The 23,455-nt window shown below is 41.6% G+C and overlaps 1 protein-coding gene across 2 annotated transcripts in view; it reads right to left on the reverse strand.

Annotated features, from left to right (window-relative positions):
- Nucleotides 1-23,455, reverse strand: part of MYZAP (myocardial zonula adherens protein) — a 153,897-nt gene that overhangs the window by 92,362 nt on the left and 38,080 nt on the right. For both annotated transcript variants that reach the window (XM_073586978.1, XM_073586979.1), the window contains exon 2: nucleotides 13,539-13,628. In XM_073586978.1, the coding sequence (XP_073443079.1) occupies nucleotides 13,539-13,628 (90 nt within the window). The remainder of the gene's footprint in view (nucleotides 1-13,538; nucleotides 13,629-23,455) is intronic.

The following is a 23,455-nucleotide window of genomic DNA, read 5'->3' on the forward strand; positions in this document are numbered from 1 at the left end:
CTCAACATCTAAGAGGGGGAAACGCGTCGGGCTGGGCTCGTTATCATCTGATGGCTGATAAGTATTTTTTGATTTTTTTTATGCTGACAGACTGATGGATGGCAATTTGTTTATTGGGTAATTGGGTCATCCCATGAATGAATTTAATGGTGCTTTTTGCCATACTTGTTTATAAAAGAGATTATTGTGTCTATTGTGATTTTTGAGGACTATTATGTCCCTTGGACACGCTAGATCAGCAAATATGTTTTCCTGATGAACTCCTGTTGGATTTAATCTATGCATTATTGCTATGTGTAAACGCTTTTTTAGAAAGCTACAGTCTGTCATCTATGCAGCATTTGGCATTTTTTCCTACGAGATAAGGTTCTAATTGAGCTGCAACCATAAGCATTTTTTACTACGAGATATTAGGGTGGATATATACCCTCCACTCTGTGTTAAGATTAGGTGTACTCCTAGAGACAGTACATGGTCTCTCCACTAGGGGTCATTTTTTCGGGATTTGTGTGTGTTTGTGTTTTTTTGTGTATCCTCTTCGTCGACTAGGGTTGTACAGGGTGCTATTAGGGTCACCGACGTTGAGCGGGGGCGCCATATCGCATATATTAGGGTGCCAACCTCCGCGGCAAGGAAGGGACGCACTAGGGCCTATTAGGGCGAGTGTAGTGCCCTGATATATTGCACAATTTGTATGTTCAAAATATTATGTACCCTGCTCCCTATATTGGTACTATCCAGGTTTTTAATATTGGAATAAAAGTTAATTTTTAGGGTCAAATTCTTTTTGCTCTCGTGGTTTTTTCAGAATATTTGATCCAATAATCGTTTGAGGTTTTTTCAGGAATTTCAGGAGGACAAACCTGAACGTTGTCCTATGGGAAAATTGTATGTCCCTGACCAGTGGAGGAAGAGAGTAATGTCTGAAATTCATTGCTCCATGTTGGCTGGTCATCCAGGTATTTTTGGTACCAGAGATTTGGTGAGTCGGTCTTTTTGGTGGCCTGCCTTATCTCGTGATGCCAGGAATTTTGTGCAGTCCTGTGGGACTTGTTCTCGGTCCAAACCCTGTTCTCGTTCTAGTGGGTTGTTGATGCGCCTGCCGGTGCCCAGGAGGCCATGGACCCATATCTCAATGGATTTTATTTCCGATCTTCCTGTCTCTCAGAGAATGACTGTTATCTGGGTGATTTGTGATAGATTTTCTAAGATGATCCATCTTGTACCACTCCCAAAGTTGCCATCTTCCTCTGAGTTGATGCCCTTGTTTTTACAACAGGTGGTTTGGTTGCACGGGATTCCTGAGGACATTGTATCGGACAGAGGAGTCCAGTTTGTTTCCAGATTTTGGAGAGCTTTTTGTTCCAAACTGGGAATTCCGTTATCTTCCTCCTCTGCATTTCATCCTCAGACCAATGGGCAGACTAAGAGAACAAACCAGACTTTGGAGTCCTATTTGAGATGTTTTATATCTGCTGATCAGGATGACTGGGTCTCATTTTTGCCCTTGGCCGAATTCGCGCTAAACAATAGAGCTAGTTCTGCCACTTTGATGTTGCCCTTTTTCTGTAACTTTGGGTTTCATCCTCGATTTTCTTCAGGGCAGGTGGAATCTTTGACCTTCCCAAGTGTGGACACTGTGGTAGAGAGAATTCAGCAGATTTGGGACCAAGTGGTGGATAAGTTGTCCCTCTCAGGAAAAAGCCCAACGGTTTTCCAACCGGCATAGGACCATTGGTCCCCGGTTAAAAGTGGATCATATGGTTTGGTTGTCGTCAAAGAATATTCCTATGAATGTTGTGTCTCCAAAGTTCAAGCCAAGATTCATTGGACCTTATAAGATTTTGGAGATCCTTAATCCTGTTTCTTTTCGATTGGCTCTTCCAGTTACGTTTAAGATCCATAACGTGTTTCATAAATCTCTGTTGAAGAGGTTTGTGGAGCCAGTAGTTCCTATGGTGGCGCCTCCTAACCCTATATTGGTTAAAGGCAATGTGGAATATGAGGTAGAGAAAATATTGGATTCTCGTTTGGCTAGACGGAGACTCCAGTACTTGGTCAAATGGAAGGGTTATGGCCAGGAGGATAATTCTTGGGTCTCTGCTTATGACATGCCAATAGATTGGTTTGTGTTTTTGACAGGGCCCATCCTGATCGGCCTGGTGGCATGGATGGGGGTTCGGTGACCCCTCCTCAAGAGGGGGTACTGTTGTGAATTCGCTTTCTGGCCTACCTCTGGTTACTACTGAAGGTAGTGGAGCTGGTCAAATTGACAGAGGGGTTGCGAGTTCTCTTTCTGGGCTCCCTCTGGTGTTTACTGGAGGTAATGGAGCTGATCTGATTAACAGAGGCTTGCCACCTGATAATGAGGTCGACAATTGGAGATCTGGGGTTTCAGACTGGGATTTAAGACAGCCGACTCCCTCTATCCCTGCTGGTGATTTTCTTCCTGCCTCCTGAGGTCTTAGTTTCCAGCTCAGTCCCTGCATGTTCAGCTAAGTGTTCATTTGCTATTCTGTTTACATTTTATCTGGTTTTGTCTATTTCAGTTTTGTGTGGGTCAGCCAGCTCTGGCTGGGGCTGTGCTGAATCACCATCCATATGTCACTGCTTGTGCCAGTTTGTTTTTGTCCCTTATTAGATTGGCCTCTTTTTGCTCTGCTTTCAGAATATACCAGAGTGCTGATATAGTGGGCGAAGTCGTGCGACTTCAGTATTTTTTGCATCAGAAGTATTGGACTTTTTTGCAGGGTTTTTTGCATGATTGCAGACAGTGTCTTTCCTTTCCTGTCCTATCTAGTCAGTGTGGGCCCCATCGTTTGCTCAGTCTATTTTCCTACCTGCGTTTGTGTTTTCATCTTGTCTCACCGACAATATATGTTTGGGGGCTATCTATTCCTTTGGGGTCTGCTCTGGGGCAGTTTAGATTTCCCCTTTCTTACTTTAGGCTTAGTTAGCTCTCCGGCTGTGCCGAGGCGTCTAGGATCATCGTAGGCACGCTCCACGGCTACTGCTAATTGTGTGGATAGGATCAGGGGATGCAATCCGCTTAGTTACCAACCTCTCTGGTTTTCTGTAACTTAGCTTGGGCTTGCTCTCCTCCCCGGTGACTCAATCATAACAGGTTCTAAAATGGAGGCATATGTTGTACACATGGAAATGTCCATCAGGTGAAAACTCTTGTGTATTAATTCAGCCTTAGTGAGAAAATTTTCAATAAAAATGATGTTTAGTTGTGTCTTGCAATTCCATTGATTTTTTTTTGCCCAATTTCTAATTTTCAAGAACAATATGAAAACAGAATCTCCATTAAGGAGTGAATAAGTAACAAGTACATTCAACCAAAAGAACAAAATTTTAATACAATGAAAGGTGGTATGAAAATCCTTAATTTTGTAGGATATATATATTTGTTTTTTTTCTTCATATACCGTACTTGTTTAAAGATCTTCATGACTTTCCTCCCTCTTTTTAACAACAAAGCATTTTTTTTTCCGACCTGATTTTTAGAAAATGTTGAAAATGTTATTTTTTAAGATAGTTTGCATGCCATGAAATGGAAAAGGCATAAAGTAATGTAAAGCCTTAAAGCTATTCCTGACAGGTTGTAATTTTGTCTTATCAAGTCACAATGGAGCTACCTGGAGTAGAAGTCATTCCCATAACGTTATTCCCATAACTAAAAGCTCGTAATAGCCCCAGGGGTAGTCATGGCTATTGTAGCTGTTGTCCTGATTTTCTTTGCATTGTGATATGTAAAGCATTACAACTTTTCTTTTAAATAGAAGTTATAGCAAATGTGAGTTATTATTATTATTATTATTATTATTATTATTATTAGTATTTTTCATTATTCATTTTTTAAAGGGGTTTACCACTAAATATATTGATCCTCTATCAATAGGTGATAAACTGGGGATCCAACCAGTCCCAGAACAGGGATACCAATGTTTCCTATGTGCATGAGTGACCACCAATACTTTTACTTCAATGGGAATGGACAGAATGGCATTTCTACAAGGAATCTGACCCCCTTAGACTAACAATTCTTCTGCGGCGTTGCTATCAATGTGTCAAGAGTGAGAAAAGAGGGTTGCATTGGCAATCCAACACAATGGGCAGCACTTTGAACACATTTTATTGAGTGGTCATAAACTTGTAAATAACTCATGAAAGAATAAAGGTACGTTAAAACCAAGCACACCATATTGTTTTTCTTGTGACATTCTCAATAAGTATGATGTGTCATATGACCCTCTTCCGATTGAAAAAAGTTGGATCCAAAATGGCCATCTTCAAAATGGCCGCCATGGTCACCACCCATCTTGAAAAGTTTCCCCCTCCCATATATTAATGTGCCACAAACAGGAAGTTGATATCACAAACCATTCCCATTTTATTTAGGTGTATCCATATAAATGGTCCACCCTGTATAATGGCCCCCTAAGCATAATCTGGGGGTCCCACCAATCGATAAAAATGTAGGTAAAAATGCATTTAGTGAAAAGCCATGTCCCTTTTAATACAGTGTAGTATTGGACTCACCAAAAAGAGGTTAAAAATATTGACCATTCAATAATTTTAAAATCCAACAGTAGAACATTTTCATAGAGCGTTTACATGTTATCCTGCTTTCCTGCACCAAAAACTGAATACCCACTGTGGTTCATGTCCATTGGAGGCTGAGCTGAAACCATATTTTTCCCAGTTCACAGCTTTTTTAGGGTACTGTGGCTGAACCCATCCATTCAACAGATGGACAAAAGGCCTATGGGTTTGACTCTGATCATTGATGTCGTCACTGTTGTCAACACTTTTCCAATTATCATAAAACGCACACAATTCATTGTAACGGCACTGATGAGGGAGTTGAGTATAGGGTACAATGGGAAGTATAGTATTTATATTTATGGATTTTGGCATATGGGTGCATTGATTCTGATTCTACCTTTCTTAAACTACCCTACACATGGAAAAGTAAGTGAAAAGTGTTGGGTTTAATTGATAATCTTATATAAAGTATTAAGTATAAAGTATTAATCATGGAGCCTGCTTTGCTTCAGTCTCTTTTCCTAATATGACCGTATGATATCCACTTCTAAGAAAGATTCCTTGCCTAGACGTCCGCGCTCTTCACATTCCGATCATTGTTTCTTGTTTAACTTCTAACCTGCTTAACCAGTAGTAAGTTGAACATTGTCGGAGAATGAATGCAAAATATGTTATTTCTATGTACTTCATAAAGCTGTTCTCTCTGTCTGGCGTCCTCTTCCCAAATGTTCCTTAGGTTATGGTTACACATAGTGGATATGCGGTGGATATTTCTGCACAGATTTGCAAACAAAAAATTAGTAGAAAATCACAGTTCCATAAACACACTGTAAAAACTAGAGTCATGGAATTTGACCTGCAATGTGAAGTTTAATCTGTAACAAAATCTACAAGTTGAAAATTATATTGTGCATAGATCTTTGGAAAAATGATGGAAAAAGTCTTGTATGGGTATATTTATATGTGTTAGAAAAAAATGTGTTGTACCAAGCTTAAATTTCCAGTCAGATTTTTTTTTTGCAGAGAATGGATGAGATTTCCTAAATGTTCTGCTACAATGACACAGAAAATTTCCAGTATGGCGTCAATGAGAGGTCTAAGGGCTCATTCACACGTTGAATTTTTGCAACATTTTTCTGCCTGTTTTTACTGTGGAAAAAAATGTTTTGCAGTACCAGCAAAGTGAATGAGATTTCTGACATCTCACGCATACAGTTTATTTTTTTCTTGCAGATTTGAACCATCAAAACCTTTTTTCAAACCTGCAGCTTGTCAATTCTTTTAGTGTTTTTGCAGCATTTTCACCCTTTCAAAAGAATAAAGAAAAACACACAAAAACACGTGTAAACATGCCTAAAAATGTGGCAAAAACATTCATATTTTTTGCAGCTTTTTTGTTGCCAACACTTTTTTCAAGAGAAAAATCTGCTGCAAATACTTAAAGGGAATCTGTCACCCTTTTTCTGGCCTTTCACCTGCCGGCATAGACATCAGGGGCTTATCTACAGCATTCTGTAATGCTGTAGATAAGCCTCCGATGTAACCTGAAAGAGAAGAAAAACACGTTATATTATACTCACGGAGGTGGGCGGTCCGGTCCGATGGGTGTCGCCGTCCCGTCCGGCACCTCCCTTCTTCATGCGATGACATCCTCTTCTCCTGTCCTGTAATTGCTCCGGCGCTGGCGCACTGCTCTGCCCTGCTGAGGGCAGAGCAGAGTCCTGCAGTGTGCAGGCGTCGGGAGAGGTCTGGCACCTGCGCACTGCAGAATTCTGCTCTGCCCTCAATAGGGCAGAGCAATGCGCCTGCGCCAGAGCCATTTCAGGATGGGAGAAGAGGACGTCATCGCATGAAGAAGGGAGGTGCCGGACCGCAACACCCATCGGACCGGACCGCCCACCTCCGTGATTATAATATAACGTGTTTTTCTTCTCTTTCAGGTTACATCGGAGGCTTATCTACAGCATTACAGAATGCTGTAGATAAGCCCCTGATGTCTATGCCGGCAGCTAATAGGGGAAAAAAAGGGTGACAAATTCCCTTTAACGTGCACACAAACAGACTTAGAATGCCACTTACTACAAAGCAGAGCAGTGCAGTAAAATACAGCAGCATCCAAAAATTCCTGAAGGTTTTTGCCAGTCTCTAATCATTAGGTTTATTTTAGTGGTTCATAATCCCTGCGGGCAGATGAAGGCAGAAGGATAATTTTCTTTTATGTATTTGTAATAAATAGTAGTTAGTAGATGGCATTTTGATATCCACTATATAATCATTATATAGCATACTCAGCTATAGGATTTGTGCTGATCGGTTTATCATTGTTGTTAAGAGGATGTCACACTGAGACTGTATCTGATTAGGGAAAGGGGTCCTGCACAGTCCCTAGGACTGGGGCCCTAACTGTCTGCTCAAAAAGGTACCTCTGATGGTGAGGAGGTTTGGGCCACATGCCTTACTGTTCTACTGTTATACTCTAAGCTGCCCCCTCCCAAGAAGGTCTGGGACAGAAATGTTAGTGTATAACATGTAAGACAAACAAGGATAACAAAAAGCAACTAACATACAAAACGCTCACCACTGGTAGACAGGTATATAGGCAAGGGTAGGAATGTACGAAAAAAATGGGAATAAGGCAATGAGGAAAACATGCACCTAAAAAGAGCATACAACAATGTCTAGCAGCAAAAACGATCTCCAACTCAGCACAGCTACTCCAGGGAACCAGAAGGTAAATTTTCACTGGTGAGGAAGAGAAGATCTAGCCAGATTTTATAGAGAGAGGAAATGACAACATCAGGAGCAGCTGTGAGATGGAGCTGCATGTTTCTAGCCAGCAAAGAAAGGGTTGTTAACCTCTTCAGCATCAAAGGAAACAAAAAATATGGGACACGAAACACACAGGCTAAATGGAAGACCTGCGATTCACAATACATAAAGATTTTCTAACCCCAGATCTACCAGAAGGATGTGATACACTCGTGACAGATGAACAAAATTTAACTTCACATATTCTAGTGATGTGTTGGGATTTCTTTGAAAAAATATTCTAAAGCACTTCCATGATAGTTCAGTCTGTTTGTACATCTGTAATACGGAGTTAATCAGACGGTTAAAAACATTATTGAACCTGCTCTGCACCTGCCCTTAAAGCCACCCTGTTGGAAGGAAATTAACTTTATTTCCCCTGCAGCGTTTGAGTTTCAGTTTGGTGCCGGTGCAGGTTCAGTCACTGCTCTGTGTATAGAGAATAGTCATAGCCGCCTCTCTCTATGCACTGAGCGGTGACTGAACCTGTGCCGATGCCACTACTGTGACTGAATGCTAAAAGACATCGAGGGAGGAATAATGATAATTTCCTCCTGGCACTGGGGTTCTCAGTGTGGGCGCAAGGCAGATTCAGAACGTTATTAACCTGCAGATTAATTCCATATTTTTTCAAATGACAGGGTCCCTTTAAGAAATTGCTATTTGTAGAAGTGATACTATTATTAACATACAAGGTGGGCCATTTATATGGATACACCTGGGTGGGCCATGTATATGGATACACCTAAATTAAATGGGAATGATTGGTGATATCAACTTTCTGTTTGTGGCACATTAGTATATGGGAGGGGGACAACTTTTCAAGATGAGTGATGACTATGGCGGCCATTTTCTAAATGGCCTACCTGGGTGTATCCATATAAATGGCCCACCTAGGTGTATCCATATAAATGACATACCCTGCATATATTTATCCTGTGCAACAGTTCGTGATCTAAATCACTGTAGGTTCCCACACTAAAAAGATTGGGAATTTTAACTTCGGATAAAATGTTGATAAATTATCCATATATTTGGCCTTCATCTAGCAGTTAGAGGCAGCTATGCTGATAAGAGCTTTCTGATGATGTGTTTTTCTTGCTTCCCTTGAGAACATGAGCTCTGATTCATAGATAAATACAAAACAAGTAACTAAATGTTATTCAGCGGCTTTGTGGTAATCTGTCACTGTGCTATGAAATAGTTTAAAATCCTTAAATTTAAAGGGATTGACCACAGTTGGTGAATTTTTTTTACGTAAATGAACGTACCGTAATTTGGGCTAAAAATAATTTTTGTCATTGTTTTTCATTAAAAATTTTGCACAGTTTTGCTGTTACATGGTTTTTGTTTCCCTTCAGATTCGACTTTAATTTAATATGGAGCTGTAAATTGGATGAGAGGAGCTCAGAAAAAGACAGATAAAAGAGTTATAACCTGTCCTGTTAGACTGTCAGAATGACGTATTATCAGATAAAGAAGACGGCCACTTTCTCTTATTAGTATAGTTTTCCTCTCAAATTGACCAGCACTTATGTATGTAAAATGGCTGCCAGTGGAGGAGCATGTGACCAGATTCCTCCAATAGAAAAGTAGATATCACACATGATATTTTTTACAGATGTGTGTTATTGTTCATTTCATTTTATTATTCATTTATGTTTTATGTTACTACTTTCCACAATTCTAAAGTGCTGTTTTTTCATAATAAGGGTATTACTTATTCAATTCTATACAATTATACATCAGCGTTTGATAAAAGGAGAAAACACAGTATTACTGTAATAATATTTTTTTTCAGGCTGCATCAGTCAGATGTGTAGTGACCCAGTCCAGAGTGTGTCTGTCCCTTTAAGTAATACTGAATTGCGAGTAGCTTCTGTACACTACTGCTCACTCTCTGACTGGCCCTCTGCATTATTTGTGAGCTGTAATTCTCCATTTCTAGTCACCTTCATTTTAGATGCAATGCATTTCTAGTTTGCTGTGTTCTGTCGCCATCTAATGGTGAAAGTGTACAATGACTGAATTATTGTTTTGTAAGGATCTGAGATGTGAATTTGGTCTCCTATTGGCCAGCTCCTAGTCACATGGTCAATAGGAGGAGCTTTTTTCCAGGCAAGTCTAACACACGTGGAGGAGGTTTTTACCTCAAGATCTCCTGCAGGTGTAAAAGCCTGAGTTCCCTCTAACCTGTACAGACATCATTCTATTTCTGACAGGATTCACCACATGTAAATTATTGCTGACAGGATTCACCTCATCTAAAGTCTTTATGACAGGATTCACCACAGTTTCCACATTCAACTATAAGTAACATAGTAACATAGTAAGGCCGAAAAAAGACATTAGTCCATCCAGTTCAGCCTATAAAATTCTGTCAGAATAAATCCCCAGATCTACATCCTTCTAAAGAACCTAACAATAACTGTAAGATACAGTATTGTTACGCTCCAGGAAGACATCCAGGCCTCTCTGGAACCCTTCGACTAAGTTCGCCATCACCACCTCCTCAGGCAGGGAATTCCAGATTCTCACTGCCCTAACAGTAAAGAATCCTCTTCTATGTTGGTAGAAAAACCTTTTCTCCTCCAGATGCAGAGAATGCCCCCTTGTGACCATCACCTTCCTTGGTATAAACAGATCCTCGGAGAGATATTTGTATTGTCCCTCCACACTGTGGAGCTAACACCAATCACAGGTCTGTAACCTCTAATTGCTGCATCTACCTCCCTCTGTAAAATACCAAAAGACATTGTCCAGTGCTCTTAAAGCTCCAGACCCCAATCACATCTCAGCATCTAAGTGTGAACTGTAATTGCCGTGGACTACCCATGAGAGACTGTTCCTTATTTGTTCCAAGTTATAATTCCCGTTCCTGCTGAAGTAAAAGCAACTGTTATCCCTGAGACCGTTGTGTGTGTCATAATTCCTTCGGCTGCGGACACCGTGTGGGGGTGGATAGCAGGGAACGTTCGGCCTGGTCATTACAGATGTGTCTATGTGTTTTCATGACTGGATTAACTTTAGTATTTATGTGACTAAGTAACTAATCCATTAAAATGACATGTAGCTACTAAGGTCTAGCCTGATGAAGAGACCTGAGTAGTCTCGAAAGCTTGCAATGTGTTACCATCTTTTCAGTTAGCCATTAAAAGGTATCAACTACTGAGGACTCTCAATTCTGAATATTTTTCTATCTACTGGCTAACACGGTACAAAGATATACATCTTTCCTGTATCAAAATGTAGCTACTAAGTAAGCATAGTGTCATTACAGGGATGGCCAGCCCCCGCTGGATTCATGGGCTTCAGCATTGTCCACTGCTTTGTATTTATCCTATTGTCTTTGTGGTAAAGTGTTGTACATTTTTAATGCCAAAACTAACAAACAGAATGGCAAGGACACAAATATTATACCGGAAGAAAACTGTGCACAAAAGCAAACAGGAGCAGGTTGCCAGTAATAAAACAAAGAGTGACTTGTATGTGTCTTGTTTTACATAACACAATTGTAGGTTATACAATGCCAAAGCTGATACCATGTATTACTGCGTCTAGGAGTTTCCTAAAATGTATCACCTTGGCCAAAATAGTTAAAATAAAGAATAATAATTTATTGGATCGCTGAAGTCATTGCCAAATAGTCAATACAATAATTGGTGACTTTTTAATTCCAATTCACTCTTTTGTAGAACGTCAACCAAAAATCGATAGGAAAAAAAAGCAATCCCTCCTATAGGGTTTTCCACAGCTTGCTGAAGAAATGTAACACAGGGGCTATAGAAGGCTAACAGTGCAAAATTTTAAAAGAGATATCCGGGTCTTACAGACAGGTAGTTGCTATTTACCTGCCTGTTGTGCCCGGCGCCGTTCTCCGCCGGCACAGAGCGGTCACAGACTTCTGCTAACGTTGCATCAACAAAGCAATAGCTTGTCTTCCTGTAGACAGGGCAGGACTACTGGTGTCATATTGATTGACAGTTGAATTTCCGCTGCCTAATTGGGGAAACTGGCTGTCAATCAGCATGATACCAGTAGTCCCGCCCTGTCAAAAGGAGGAGAAACCACTGATCTGTTGACAGGGAGCAGGTGAATCTCTTTCAGGAGCGGTCAATGACCGCGTCGGGTACAACAGCCAGGTAGTTGCCTCTACATACCTTTTTTGTTTTAAAGTCCCAGATATTCCCTTTAAATGAAACCTAGTTACAAAAGAGATTTTTAGCCCCAAAAAACAAGTATTTAAGTAAGAAAAAAAATTGTTCCGAAGGTGGGCAACCCTGTTTCTATAAAATTGATAAAATAATAATATAAGTTTCTACCCCTGCTACATTTTTTTTTGTTACATTACATCAATACCGCTATGGGAGGGCATCCCTTGACTGCTTTATGTAATGGTTCTTAGGCTTTATGTGCATGAGCAGATAATGCAAAAAGCTGATCGACAATGCAATGATTTAATTATGCTAGATGGCTGCAAGGCCAAGCATAACACTGAACAGTGCCCTTCTGGCTTACATCTCCACGAGATCACTGAGCATCAGGGGCAAAAATATAAACTCAATGGGTCTCACCATTTGGCTGACTACCAAAAATTTGAATAGGTATTATGAGAGTAATGTTCATAGTACAAACGCTTAAAATATCAATTAAAAATTACCCACACCGTTATACTTCCAGCATTACGAAGAACCCAAGGATGAGTTATAATATTACATTTTTGATGACCACAGATGACAATTAAAGAGCAACGGACTTGGCTGAGGAATGTGTTTTGACCTTGTAAACATTTTATGCGATGAGCTCAGAATTGACGTTGAGTTAGTCGGCATGGTTTGTCAGCGTTTCATCCCAATTCTTTGTTGCGAAGTATGTTTTGAATTTGGTCTCCATCTCTGCTATTCTGTCATTTATTTGCTAAATCAATTCAATGAATCATATTCCATAATGTTCTTATGGACTGGGAAAGAGGAGAGTGTTGGTCAAAGACCTTGGAAATTAGGAGTTGCCCCTTTACCTTCCATATCAGTAACTCAAATTTTTATCCAAACTCTCATCTTTAAAGCACCACTCCAGCGGGGTTTTTTCACCGCTGGAGTGGTGCTATACGCATAAGTCCCCTGCCCTGGTCATATACTTGCTCTCTGGCGTCTTACCCTTTTTTCAGTATCGGTCCGATCCCCCGCCGCCATCTTGTGAGCGAACTTCTGACTGGCCAGAACTCAGAAGCTACATCACAAGCTCTCAATGCAAGTCAATAAGAGCCAGAACGAGGCTCTCATAGACTTACATTGATTAGTGATCTCTTACGCACTCCATGAAATACTGGAGCAGCCAGCAAGTCACAAGGTGCTGGAGACGAACTCAAGCAGCAGCAAAAACAGATGAAAATGCTGGAAGGGGGGTATCAGACAGGGGTTAGGGGACTTGGATTTTAAGCACCACTCCACCAGTGAAATAAAAAAAATGATTGAGTGGTGCTTTAAAGATTTTTATAGTAACTTTATAATTTGTCTGCAGTTTTTAGACAGTTTTTCTAATTTTTCCATATAACCTATTGTAAAGAATAATAGTCCACTAAAATATAGCACTTACCTGTAACAAACATTTAGAAAATTTAACTCTGCATCCTATTTGATAACTATGGGAACCCTTTAAACTATTTCACTTTGTATTATTTTTTTTTTCTTAAAGGGGTTGTCCAGCCTTAAGGTGCAAGTCTGCAGTCACTTTATGTGACTTGTGAATCCTCAAATAGAGTGCAACTGCAAGGGCGTGCGACTGCAAGCATTTGTATACATGCGGTCCCATGCTGACTAGATAGGCATAGCCTTGCTCAATGCAAATATATTGAACGAGGCAAACACAGTCTAGTCGGAATGTGACCTGAAGTATGCAAATCGCATACTTGCAGTCACATGACCACCCGACACATGAGAATCCTCACAGTGGCAGTGTGCGCGATTTGTGGATTCACAAGTCTGCGGTCACATAGAGTGTCTGCAGACTTGTAGCCTAAGGCCGGACAACCTCCTTTAATGCCCAGTTAAAATAATTTTCAATCTAACTGTAGTTAATGCAAAAAATATGTTAAGCCTAAAATTAACGTACCCACATTTTATGTTCTGTTGCTCATTTCTCCCAGGGATATATTGGTTAATAATTAACAGTTAACTTACATGAAATTGTTTCTCCTTGTTCATATCGTTCTGTTCTGTTTTCGATGTTCCATCGACAGGTAATGTGAGACGTAGCCGACAGATGTTCCCCTGTTGATCACAGAATGGTACATTACATTTCTGCATGTGATGATGATGATGATAATAATAAAATAATAATTTTGCTGTATGTATATGTAATTGATGCAGATACTGAAATTTAATAAAGGATAAAAAATCAAGTAGCTGTGACACACATCAAAATAAAAGTGTTGGTTCCTACTAATAATATTGTTCTTAATATGGGTTACCATTTTAATAATCCCATAAACCGTCTAATCAGAATGACATAGTTGCTTCACCTGTTAATAAGTTATTATTCAGGGATATTAGATGCATCTGGTACTAACGGCTATTGGCCTCTACTTTGCGTGCCTCCAATTTTATAGAAATTGAAATGGAATCCATGGGAACTAAAATCATGACAGCTCCATCGGATGTAATATTATACATATATATTATCCCCTAGCATGGCATCAAGCTTGCCTTTGAGTTTTGCCTTAAAAAAAAAAAGGTGCAGACAGGATCTGTTCTTCCACAAGATTATGACACTCATCTCTTACTGCTACGACCATCCCAATTATTCAGGATATTTATGATGATGAAAAATATGTCAGCACTTTGTATGAATCCAGCCAACGGGAATCTTCACATAAAATATATTAGTGATTCATTTAGACCTGCACGTACTGTAGTTTATGAATAGTCTGCAAGCAAGCATCACATCCATAGAGTGACAAATCTCCGTGCTCCGATGGGGACCAGTGTAGTCACTGCCTCCAGAATATACTCATTGTCTATGGTACATTGCTCATTGCATAGGACGCGGTTTCTACATGTCTGCACGTACATTCATAATAACAGACTCATAGTTGGGAACATTTAGAATATCTAGGGAAACGTTGGTTATGCAAACACATTGATGCAAGGTTTGTCAGGAGCTTGTATTTGTCAGAACATATAATAAAGAAGATGAATGGAAATGGTCTCATTTTTTATACTATCATTAAACCATACAGTCTTAAAGCGGACTAGATTTATCCCAGTGGCTCAGGCTATTCAATACATTTGTGCATTTTTAGACTATAGTCAACATTTACACCATTATTAGTTAGCTTTGTGCCAAAATTTTGACACAAATTTTGATATATGATGCCACATATGAGGCCAAAGCTATTTTCCACCTCTTCTATGCTCCCTAATCAGACAAGCCAAAGAGAGTGCTGAAAGTATTCTGGTGCATGTAGGATATCAAATCTGCCACTCTGTGTTCAAATATCCCCTATATACTATCTTCACTATATAGTCCTTACAGTGAGAACAATACAGATATACCGTAAGTATATACAGTGAACATGACAAAAATACTATACTGAAGGGTATGATAGTTCATCACATGAGAGTTTACAATGTGGGGGGAGCAGGTTTTGCTTAAGTCAATCATTTGCTGGATAGCATATTAAAAGCTGTGATAGTCCCACTAAATTTGAGACTATTAACAAGTATGCAAACTTGATGTTATTTTACAGTGGATATAAAAAGTCTGCATACCTCTACTAAAATGCCTGGTTTTTGTCATGTAAAAAAAATCATACCAAGAAAAATCATTTTCAGAACTCTTACACCTTTAATGTCACCCTAGATCTGGACATATCCAATGAGAAACAAATGGATACAATTTTGTGGGGGGAACTAAAAATAACAATAACTGATATGTGGCTGCATATGTGTGAACAGCCTCTTAGAACTGGATGTCTTTGTGTTCAGAATTAGTCACTCACATTAAGGCTGAGTTCACACGTGGCGTTTTTTTCGCGTTTCCGCGGCGGTTTTAACCGCGCGATTTTGCCGTGAAAACACGAAAAATAAGCATCCCATGCATTCCTATGGGATTCCGCAATGCTGTACTAATGCTGCGGTTTTTACCGCGGCGGAATCGCTTCGCGGTAAAAACCGCAGCATGCTCATTAATTTGCGGAATCGCGGCGATCCCGCACCCATAGGAATGCATTGTTCCGCTTACTTCCCGCATGTGGCTGTGCACACCATGCGAAAAGTAAGCAGAACATTTGCGGATGGTACCCACAGTCCGGAGGAGAGGAGACTGTCCTCCGGGCTTTGGGTACCATATCCCTGTAAAAAATAGAATTTAAAAATAAAAAATATTGTTATTTTCACCCTCCGACGTCCCGCGCAGTCTTCCTGCTTCTCTTCACGCTCTCGCTCCCAGTAGTCCTTTGCGAAAATGCCCGCGATGGCGTCCGTTCTCGCAGGATCGCGATGTCTCGCGGTCATTTGCGCGATGTCATCGCGAATTACCGCGAGACGTCGCGATCCCGCGAGAACTGACGTCATCGCGGGCATTTTCGCAAAGGATTACTGGGAACGGATGCGCGGGACGTCGGAGGGTAAGAATAACACCATTTTTTATTTTTTTTTATATTCTATCTTTTACTATTGATGCCGCATAGGTGGCCTCAGTAGTAAAAAGTTGGTCACACTTGTCAAACACTATGTTTGACGAGTGTGACCAACCTGTCAATTAGTTTTCCTAGCGATGCTACAGATCGCTTGGAGAACGCTAGCATTTTGCAAGCTAAATACGCTTGCAAAATGCTAGTTTTTCCGCGTGAAAATCGCGGGAATTTAAAATGCGATTTTCCCGCGGACTGGAATTCCGGAATTCTCGCGGTAATTTCCGCGAGAGTTCCGGTACGTGTGCACTTAGCCTTACACTCGTGTTAGATAGTACACACAGTTGCCATCATTTACAGTGACTCTGGTTAATACCATATAAAGTTTAGCTCTTCTATGAGGATTTTCCTGACATTTTCTTAGTTGCATTTTACACCAAAAGCAATGGTCTAAAAAGTGTTTACAACACAGCAATGGGATCTCTTTGTTGAAAGTTATCAGACAGGAGAAGGGTACGCAAAAAATTCTAGGGCATTAGATATACAATGGCACACTGTGAAGACAGTTATTGAAAAGTGGTTTAAATCTGGCACAATAGTGGCATTACCTAGAACTGGACGTCCCTCAAAAATTGATGAAAAGACAAGACAATTGGTCTGGGAGGTTGCAAAGAGGTCCACAGCAACATTAAAGGAGCTGCAGGAATTTCAGGCAAGTCCTGGTTGTGTGTGACAACAATCTCTTGTATTCTTTATAAGTCTGGCCTATGATGTAGGTCAAAATGGAAGCCTTTTCTTACAAAGAAATACATTGAAGCCCAGCTATGTTTTACAAAATTAAAAACACATGAGACATGCACAAGAATGAACAGGTCAGTAAGAAACTATTCACACCACCTAAAGACTGAAACACAAAGAAAAAACGCAGTATGACAAACGTGCAAAAATACTCTGTTGTAAAAAATACATAACAGTAGACAGCCAGTGCTAGTAAAAAAATGATAACAAGAACAGGGTATTTGGTTGATACGTTTTTTGCAAAAAATGTATATGAAGCCACTCCACCACGTCACGGTAACCCTTTTCGGAGGAGTCCTATCTAATGTATTTAAAACCTGATCATGTGAACAATACCTACATGAGCAGAATTCAGAAAGGCACTGTACGGTATGGGCACGCTGGGCAAAATGGTTCTTGTGCATGTCCCACAAGAGAGAGGTGGGGATCTCCCAAAGCTTGCATAAGCAAGAAATTAGTGGATTAAAAACACATGAGACATGCACAAGAATGAACAGGTCAGTAAGAAACTGTTCACACCACCTAAAGACTGAAACACAAAGAAAAAGCGCAGTATGACAAACGTGCAAAATACTCTGTTGTAAAAAATACATATCAGTAGACAGCCAGTGCTAGTAAAAAATGATAACAAGAGCAGAGTATTTGCTTGATACATTTTTTGCAAAAAATGTATACGAAGCCACTCCATCACGTCACAGTAACCCTTTATGGAGCAGTCCTATCTAATGTATTTAAAACCTGAATGCTGTGAGTTCATTTTCCCCTCCGTCACTGAGGCCTGGTGAACTCCCTATTCTAGTGAAGGAAGATAGTGAGCCTGATTATCAGGCACCTGGGACTAATGAAGACGATTGGCTGAGTGGAGTCACTGACTGGATTTAAGGCAGCCTACGCCCTTTCTGCCCTGCGGGTGATTTCTCTGTGGACTCTTGGACACCAGTCTGATTCCTGCTCTCCTAAAGCTAAGTTTTCTGTTTTGCCTTTTTGCATTTAAGATTTGTTTTTGCTTTTCTTGCTTTTTGGATTCTGCCACTCCCTGCTGGAGTGTGCAGTGTTCCGTTAGCTCTGTCTTCAGAAAGTACCTGAGTGCTGATTTAGTTTTGAAGCTTAGTTGCTTCAGGGCCAATTTTATATCAGCTTGTTGGCTTTTGTCTCTGATAGGGTTTTGGCAGATTGCAGACAGCAGCCTTCCTATCCGTTACTATCTAAGTAGTTTTTGGGCCCCGTCTTTGCTCAGTCTGTCTTTCTGTCTGTGTAAGTGTTTTCATCTTGCTTCACCGTCATTATATGTGGGGGGCTGCCTATTGCTTTGGGGTCTGCTCTGGGGCAGTTAGATTTCCCCTTTCCTTCTTTAGGCCTATGTATCTCTCCGGCTGTGATCGAGGGGTCTAGGTCATCGTAGGAACCCCCCACGGCTACTGCTAGTTGTGTTGATAGGTTCAGGGGTCTGCAATCTGATAGTTGCCTACTTCTCTGGTTTTCTGGACTTAGCTAGCATTTCTGTTTTTGCCTCCTACGGTGACTCAATCACAACAGAATCACCCGCCAAACCGCAGATCTTTGGGTACTCAATAGCAGGAAAGAATTGTGTTTAAAAAAAAAAAAAGTGTGTGTATTCTTTCCTCTATATCTCTGAGGCCGTAGGGGGAATTTTTTTTTCTCTCAATGGAGATAAAGCAAGTGTCTGATCGTGTGGAGCAGCTCGCTGCTGAAGTGCGAGGAATTTCCGCCTATCTTGCTCGTTCACATGCTGTTGAACCAAAGATCCCCACACCTGATGTATTTTTTGGGGATCGATCTAAATTTTTGAGTTTCAAAAATAATTGTAAATTATTTTTTGCTTTGAAGCCTAACTCGTCGGGGAGCCCCACGCAGCAGGTTAAAATTGTCATCTCTTTGCTGCGCGGCGATCCCCAGGATTGGGCGTTTTCTTTGAAACCAGATGACCCTATTCTGACTAGTGTGAACGCATTTTTTCAAGCCTTGGGGTTGCTGTACGACGAACCTAATGCTATTGATCAGGCTGAAAAGACCCTGTTAGCATTGAACCAGGGTCGAGAATCTGCAGAGTTGTACTGTCAAAAGTTCCGAAAGTGGGCGGTCCATACTACCTGGAATGATAGTGCCTTGGCTGCTCTCTTTCGGAAGGGTTTGTCAGAAGCCGTAAAAGATACTATGGTGGGATTTCCTGTTCCCTCTGGTCTGGACGATTCTATGTCTTTAGCCATTCAGGTTGAGATGCGTTTACGTGAACGCAGGATTACACGAGAGGTGTTGCCACCGGTTGAACAGACGTCTGAACCTATGCAATGTGATAGAGTTTTGTCTAAGGCGCAACGTCAGGAATTCAGAAGGCGTAATAAGCTGTGTTTTTTCTGTGGAGATGCCTCACATATTATTTCTGTTTGTCCTAAACGTGAGAAACGCTTTGCACACACGTTTTCTGTTGGTGGGGTTCAGCCTAAGTTTCTTTTGGCGATTACTCTGATCTGTTCCCTGTCCACATTTTCCGCCAAGGCTTTTGTGGATTCGGGAGCAGCGCTAAACCTAATGGACTTGGATTTTGCTAAACGTTGTGGATTTCCGTTGACACCTCTGCAGATGCCTATCCCTTTGAGGGGGATTGATGCTACCCCTCTGGCTAAAAATAAACCTCAGTTTTGGACCCAGTTGGTCATGCGGGTCGCCCCAGACCACCAAGAAAATTGCAGATTTTTGGTGTTGCATGGTCTGCATGATGCTGTTGTTCTGGGGTTTCCCTGGTTGCAGATTCATAATCCAGTTTTGGATTGGAAGTCTGTGTCTGTGGTGAGTTGGGGTTGCCGGTGTACCTTTAGTGAGGCTCCGGTTTTTTCCACCTCTCCTCAGTCGCATGAGGTTCCTGACTATTTGGCGGACTTCTATGATGTATTTAGTGAGAATGAGTCTGCGTCCTTGCCTCCTCATAGGAGTTATGACTGTGCAATTGAACTAAGCCCGGGGTGTAAATTTCCTAAGGGTCGGCTCTTCAATTTATCTGTACCCGAGCACGAGGCTATGCGGTCCTATATTAAGGAGGCGTTGGAGAAGGGTCATATTAGACCATCCTCTTCACCCTTAGGTGCCGGTTTTTTTTTGTGGCCAAGAAGGATGGTTCTTTGAGGCCTTGTATTGATTATCGTGCCCTCAATAAAATTACTATTAAATATCAGTATCCGTTACCCCTGATTTCGGATCTATTCTCTAGAGTCAGAGGTGCTTGCTGGTTTACCAAGCTTGACCTCAGGGGGGCGTATAATCTTATCCGCATTAAGCAGGGGGATGAATGGAAGACGGCGTTTAATACTCCGGAGGGACATTTTGAGTACCTGGTGATGTCTTTTGGGCTCACTAATGCCCCTTCTGTCTTCCAGTGTTTCATGAACGATATTTTCCGAGACTTTGTCGATAAATTTTTGATTATCTATCTGGACGATATTTTGATCTTCTCCTAGGATTGGGATGCTCATGTGGAACATATTCGGACTGTGTTCCGGATCTTGAGAGAGAATTCTCTGTATGTCAAAGGATCAAAATGCCTTTTTGGAGTACAGAGGATTTCTTTTTTGGGATTTATTTTGTCTTCGTCAACTATTGAAATGGACCCGGCCAAGGTACAGGCCATTTATGATTGGGTTCAGCCCACTTCTTTGAAGGCCCTCCAGAAGTTTTTGGGTTTTGCTAATTTTTATCGGAAATTTATAGCAAAATTTTCTAGTATTGCCAAACCATTGACTGACCTGACCAGGAAGGGTGCGGATGTGTTGAATTGGTCTCCGGAGGCGGTTGCTTCCTTTCAGGAGCTGAAGCGTAGATTTACCTCCGCCCCGGTTCTGCGGCAGCCTGATGTCTCACTCCCGTTTCAGGTAGAGGTGGATGCTTCTGAGATTGGTGCAGGAGCGGTGTTGTCCCAAAAGGATCCGGTAACAGCTAAAATGAATCCCTGTGCTTTCTTTTCCCGAAAGTTCTCTCCATCTGAACGTAACTATGATGTGGGGAATCGGGAACTGTTGGCCATGAAATGGGCATTTGAGGAGTGGAGACATTGGTTAGAGGGAGCCAAACATCAAGTTGTGGTCCTCACTGACCACAAAAATTTGATTTACCTAGAGTCGGCTAAACGCTTGAACCCTAGACAGGCTAGGTGGGCCTTGTTTTTTACACGTTTTGATTTTGTGGTCTCTTTCCTTCCTGGAACTAAGAATGTCAAGGCAGACGCCCTCTCTAGGAGTTTCTTTGCTGATTCTCCTATGGTGACCAAGCCTGCTACCATCTTAGGCGAAGGGGTAGTTCTTTCTGCCATCTCGCCCGATTTGAGACTTGCTCTGCAAGAGTTCCAGGAGGACAAACCTGAGCGTTGCCCCAGTGGAAAGTTGTATGTTCCTGACCAGTGGAAGAAGAGAGTGATGTCTGAAGTTCATTGCTCTGCATTGGCTGGTCATCCAGGTATTTTTGGTACTAGAGATCTGGTGAGTCGCTCTTTTTGGTGGCCCACCTTGTCTCATGATGTCAGGAATTTTGTGCAGTCCTGTGGGACTTGCTCCCGGTCTAAATCTTGTTCTCGCTCTAGTGGGTTGTTGATGCCTTTGCCGGTCCCCAGGAGGCCATGGACCCATATTTCAATGGATTTCATCTCTGATATGCCGGTCTCTCAAAGAATGACTGTTATTTGGGTGATTTGTGATAGGTTCTCTAAGATGGTTCATCTTGTACCACTCCCTAAGTTGCCATCTTCCTCTGAGTTGGTGCCCCTGTTTTTGCAACAGGTGGTTCGCTTGCACGGGATTCCTGAGAACATTGTATCTGACAGAGGAGTTTAATTTGTGTCTAAATTTTGGAGGACGTTCTGTTCCAAGTTGGGAATTCAGTTGTCCTTCTCCTCTGCTTTTCACCCTCAGACCAATGGGCAGACAGAGAGAACAAACCAGACCTTGGAGTCGTATTTGAGATGTTTTATTTCCGCTGATCAGGATGATTGGGTTTCATTTTTGCCCTTGGCCGAATTTGCTTTAAATAATAGAGCTAGTTCTGCCACTTTGATGTCACCTTTTTTTTGTAACTTTGGGTTTCATCCTCAATTTTCTTCAGGGCAGGTGGAGCCCTCTGCCTGCCCAGGTGTTGACACTGTGGTGGAGAGAATGCACCAGATCTGGGACCAAGTGGTGGATAAGTTATCTCTCTCCCAGGAAAAGGCCCAGCGGTTTTCCAATCGACATAGGACCATTGGTCCCCAGTTTAAGATTGGTGATATGGTGTGGTTATCATCAAAAAATATTGCTATGAAGGTGGCTTCTCCTAAGTTTAAGCCTAGATTTATTGGACCTTACAAGATTTTGGAGATTATTAATCTGGTCTCTTTTAGTTTGGCTCTTCCTGTCACATTTAAGATCCTTAATGTGTTCCATAAGTCCTTGTTGAAGAGGTTTGTTGAGCCAGTTGTGCCTGAGGTGGCACCTCCAGACCCTGTATTGGTTGAAGGTAACTTGGAATATGAGGTAGAGAAAATTCTGGATTCCCGTCTGGCTAGACGGAGACTCCAGTATTTGGTTAAGTGGAAGGGTTATGGTCAGGAGGATAATTCCTGGGTCTCTGCCTCTGATATTCATGCCAAAAGATTGGTGCGTGCCTTTCATCGGGCTCACCCTGATCGCCCTGGTAGCGTTGTTGAGGGTTCGGTGACCCCTCCTCAAGGGGGGGGTACTGTTGTGAGCTCATTTTCCCCTCCGTCACTGAGGCCTGGTGAACTCCCTATTCTAGTGAAGGAAGGTAGTGAGCCTGATTATCAGGCACCTGGGACTAATGAAGACGATTGGCTGAGTGGGGTCACTGACTGGATTTAAGGCAGCCTACGCCCTTCCTGCCCTGCGGGTGATTTCTCTGTGGACTCTTGGACACCAGTCTGATTCCTGCTCTCCTAAAGCTAAGTTTTCTGTTTTGCCTTTTTGCATTTAAGATTTGTTTTTGTTTTTCTTGCTTTTTGGATTCTGCCACTCCCTGCTGGAGTGTGCAGTGTTCCGTTAGCTCTGTCTTCAGAAAGTACCTGAGTGCTGATTTAGATTTGAAGCTTAGTTGCTTCAGGGCCAATTTTATATCAGCTTGTTGGCTTTTGTCTCTGATAGGGTTTTGGCAGATTGCAGACAGCAGCCTTCCTATCCGTTCCTATCTAAATAGTTTTTGGGCCCCGTCTTTGCTCAGTCTGTCTTTCTGTCTGTGTAAGTGTTTTCATCTTGCTTCACCGTCATTATATGTGGGGGGCTGCCTATTGCTTTGGGGTCTGCTCTGGGGCAGTTAGATTTCCCCTTTCCTTCTTTAGGCCTATGTATCTCTCCGGCTGTGATCGAGGGGTCTAGGTCATCGTAGGAACCCCCCACGGCTACTGCTAGTTGTGTTGATAGGTTCAGGGGTCTGCAATCTGATAGTTGCCTACTTCTCTGGTTTTCTGGACTTAGCTAGCATTTCTGTTTTTGCCTCCTATGGTGACTCAATCACAACACCTGAACATGTGAACAATACCTACATGAGCAGGATTCAGAAAGGCACTGCACGGTATGGGTTACCGTGATGTGGTGGATTGGCTTCGTATACATTTTTTGCAAAAAATGTATCAACCAAATACCTTGTTCTTGTTATCATTTTTTACTAGCACTG

Source organism: Dendrobates tinctorius, unplaced genomic scaffold, assembly GCF_039654945.1.
Source record: "Dendrobates tinctorius isolate UK_male_01 unplaced genomic scaffold, ASM3965494v1 ptg000097l, whole genome shotgun sequence".
In the NCBI taxonomy this organism is placed as follows: domain Eukaryota; kingdom Metazoa; phylum Chordata; class Amphibia; order Anura; family Dendrobatidae; genus Dendrobates; species Dendrobates tinctorius.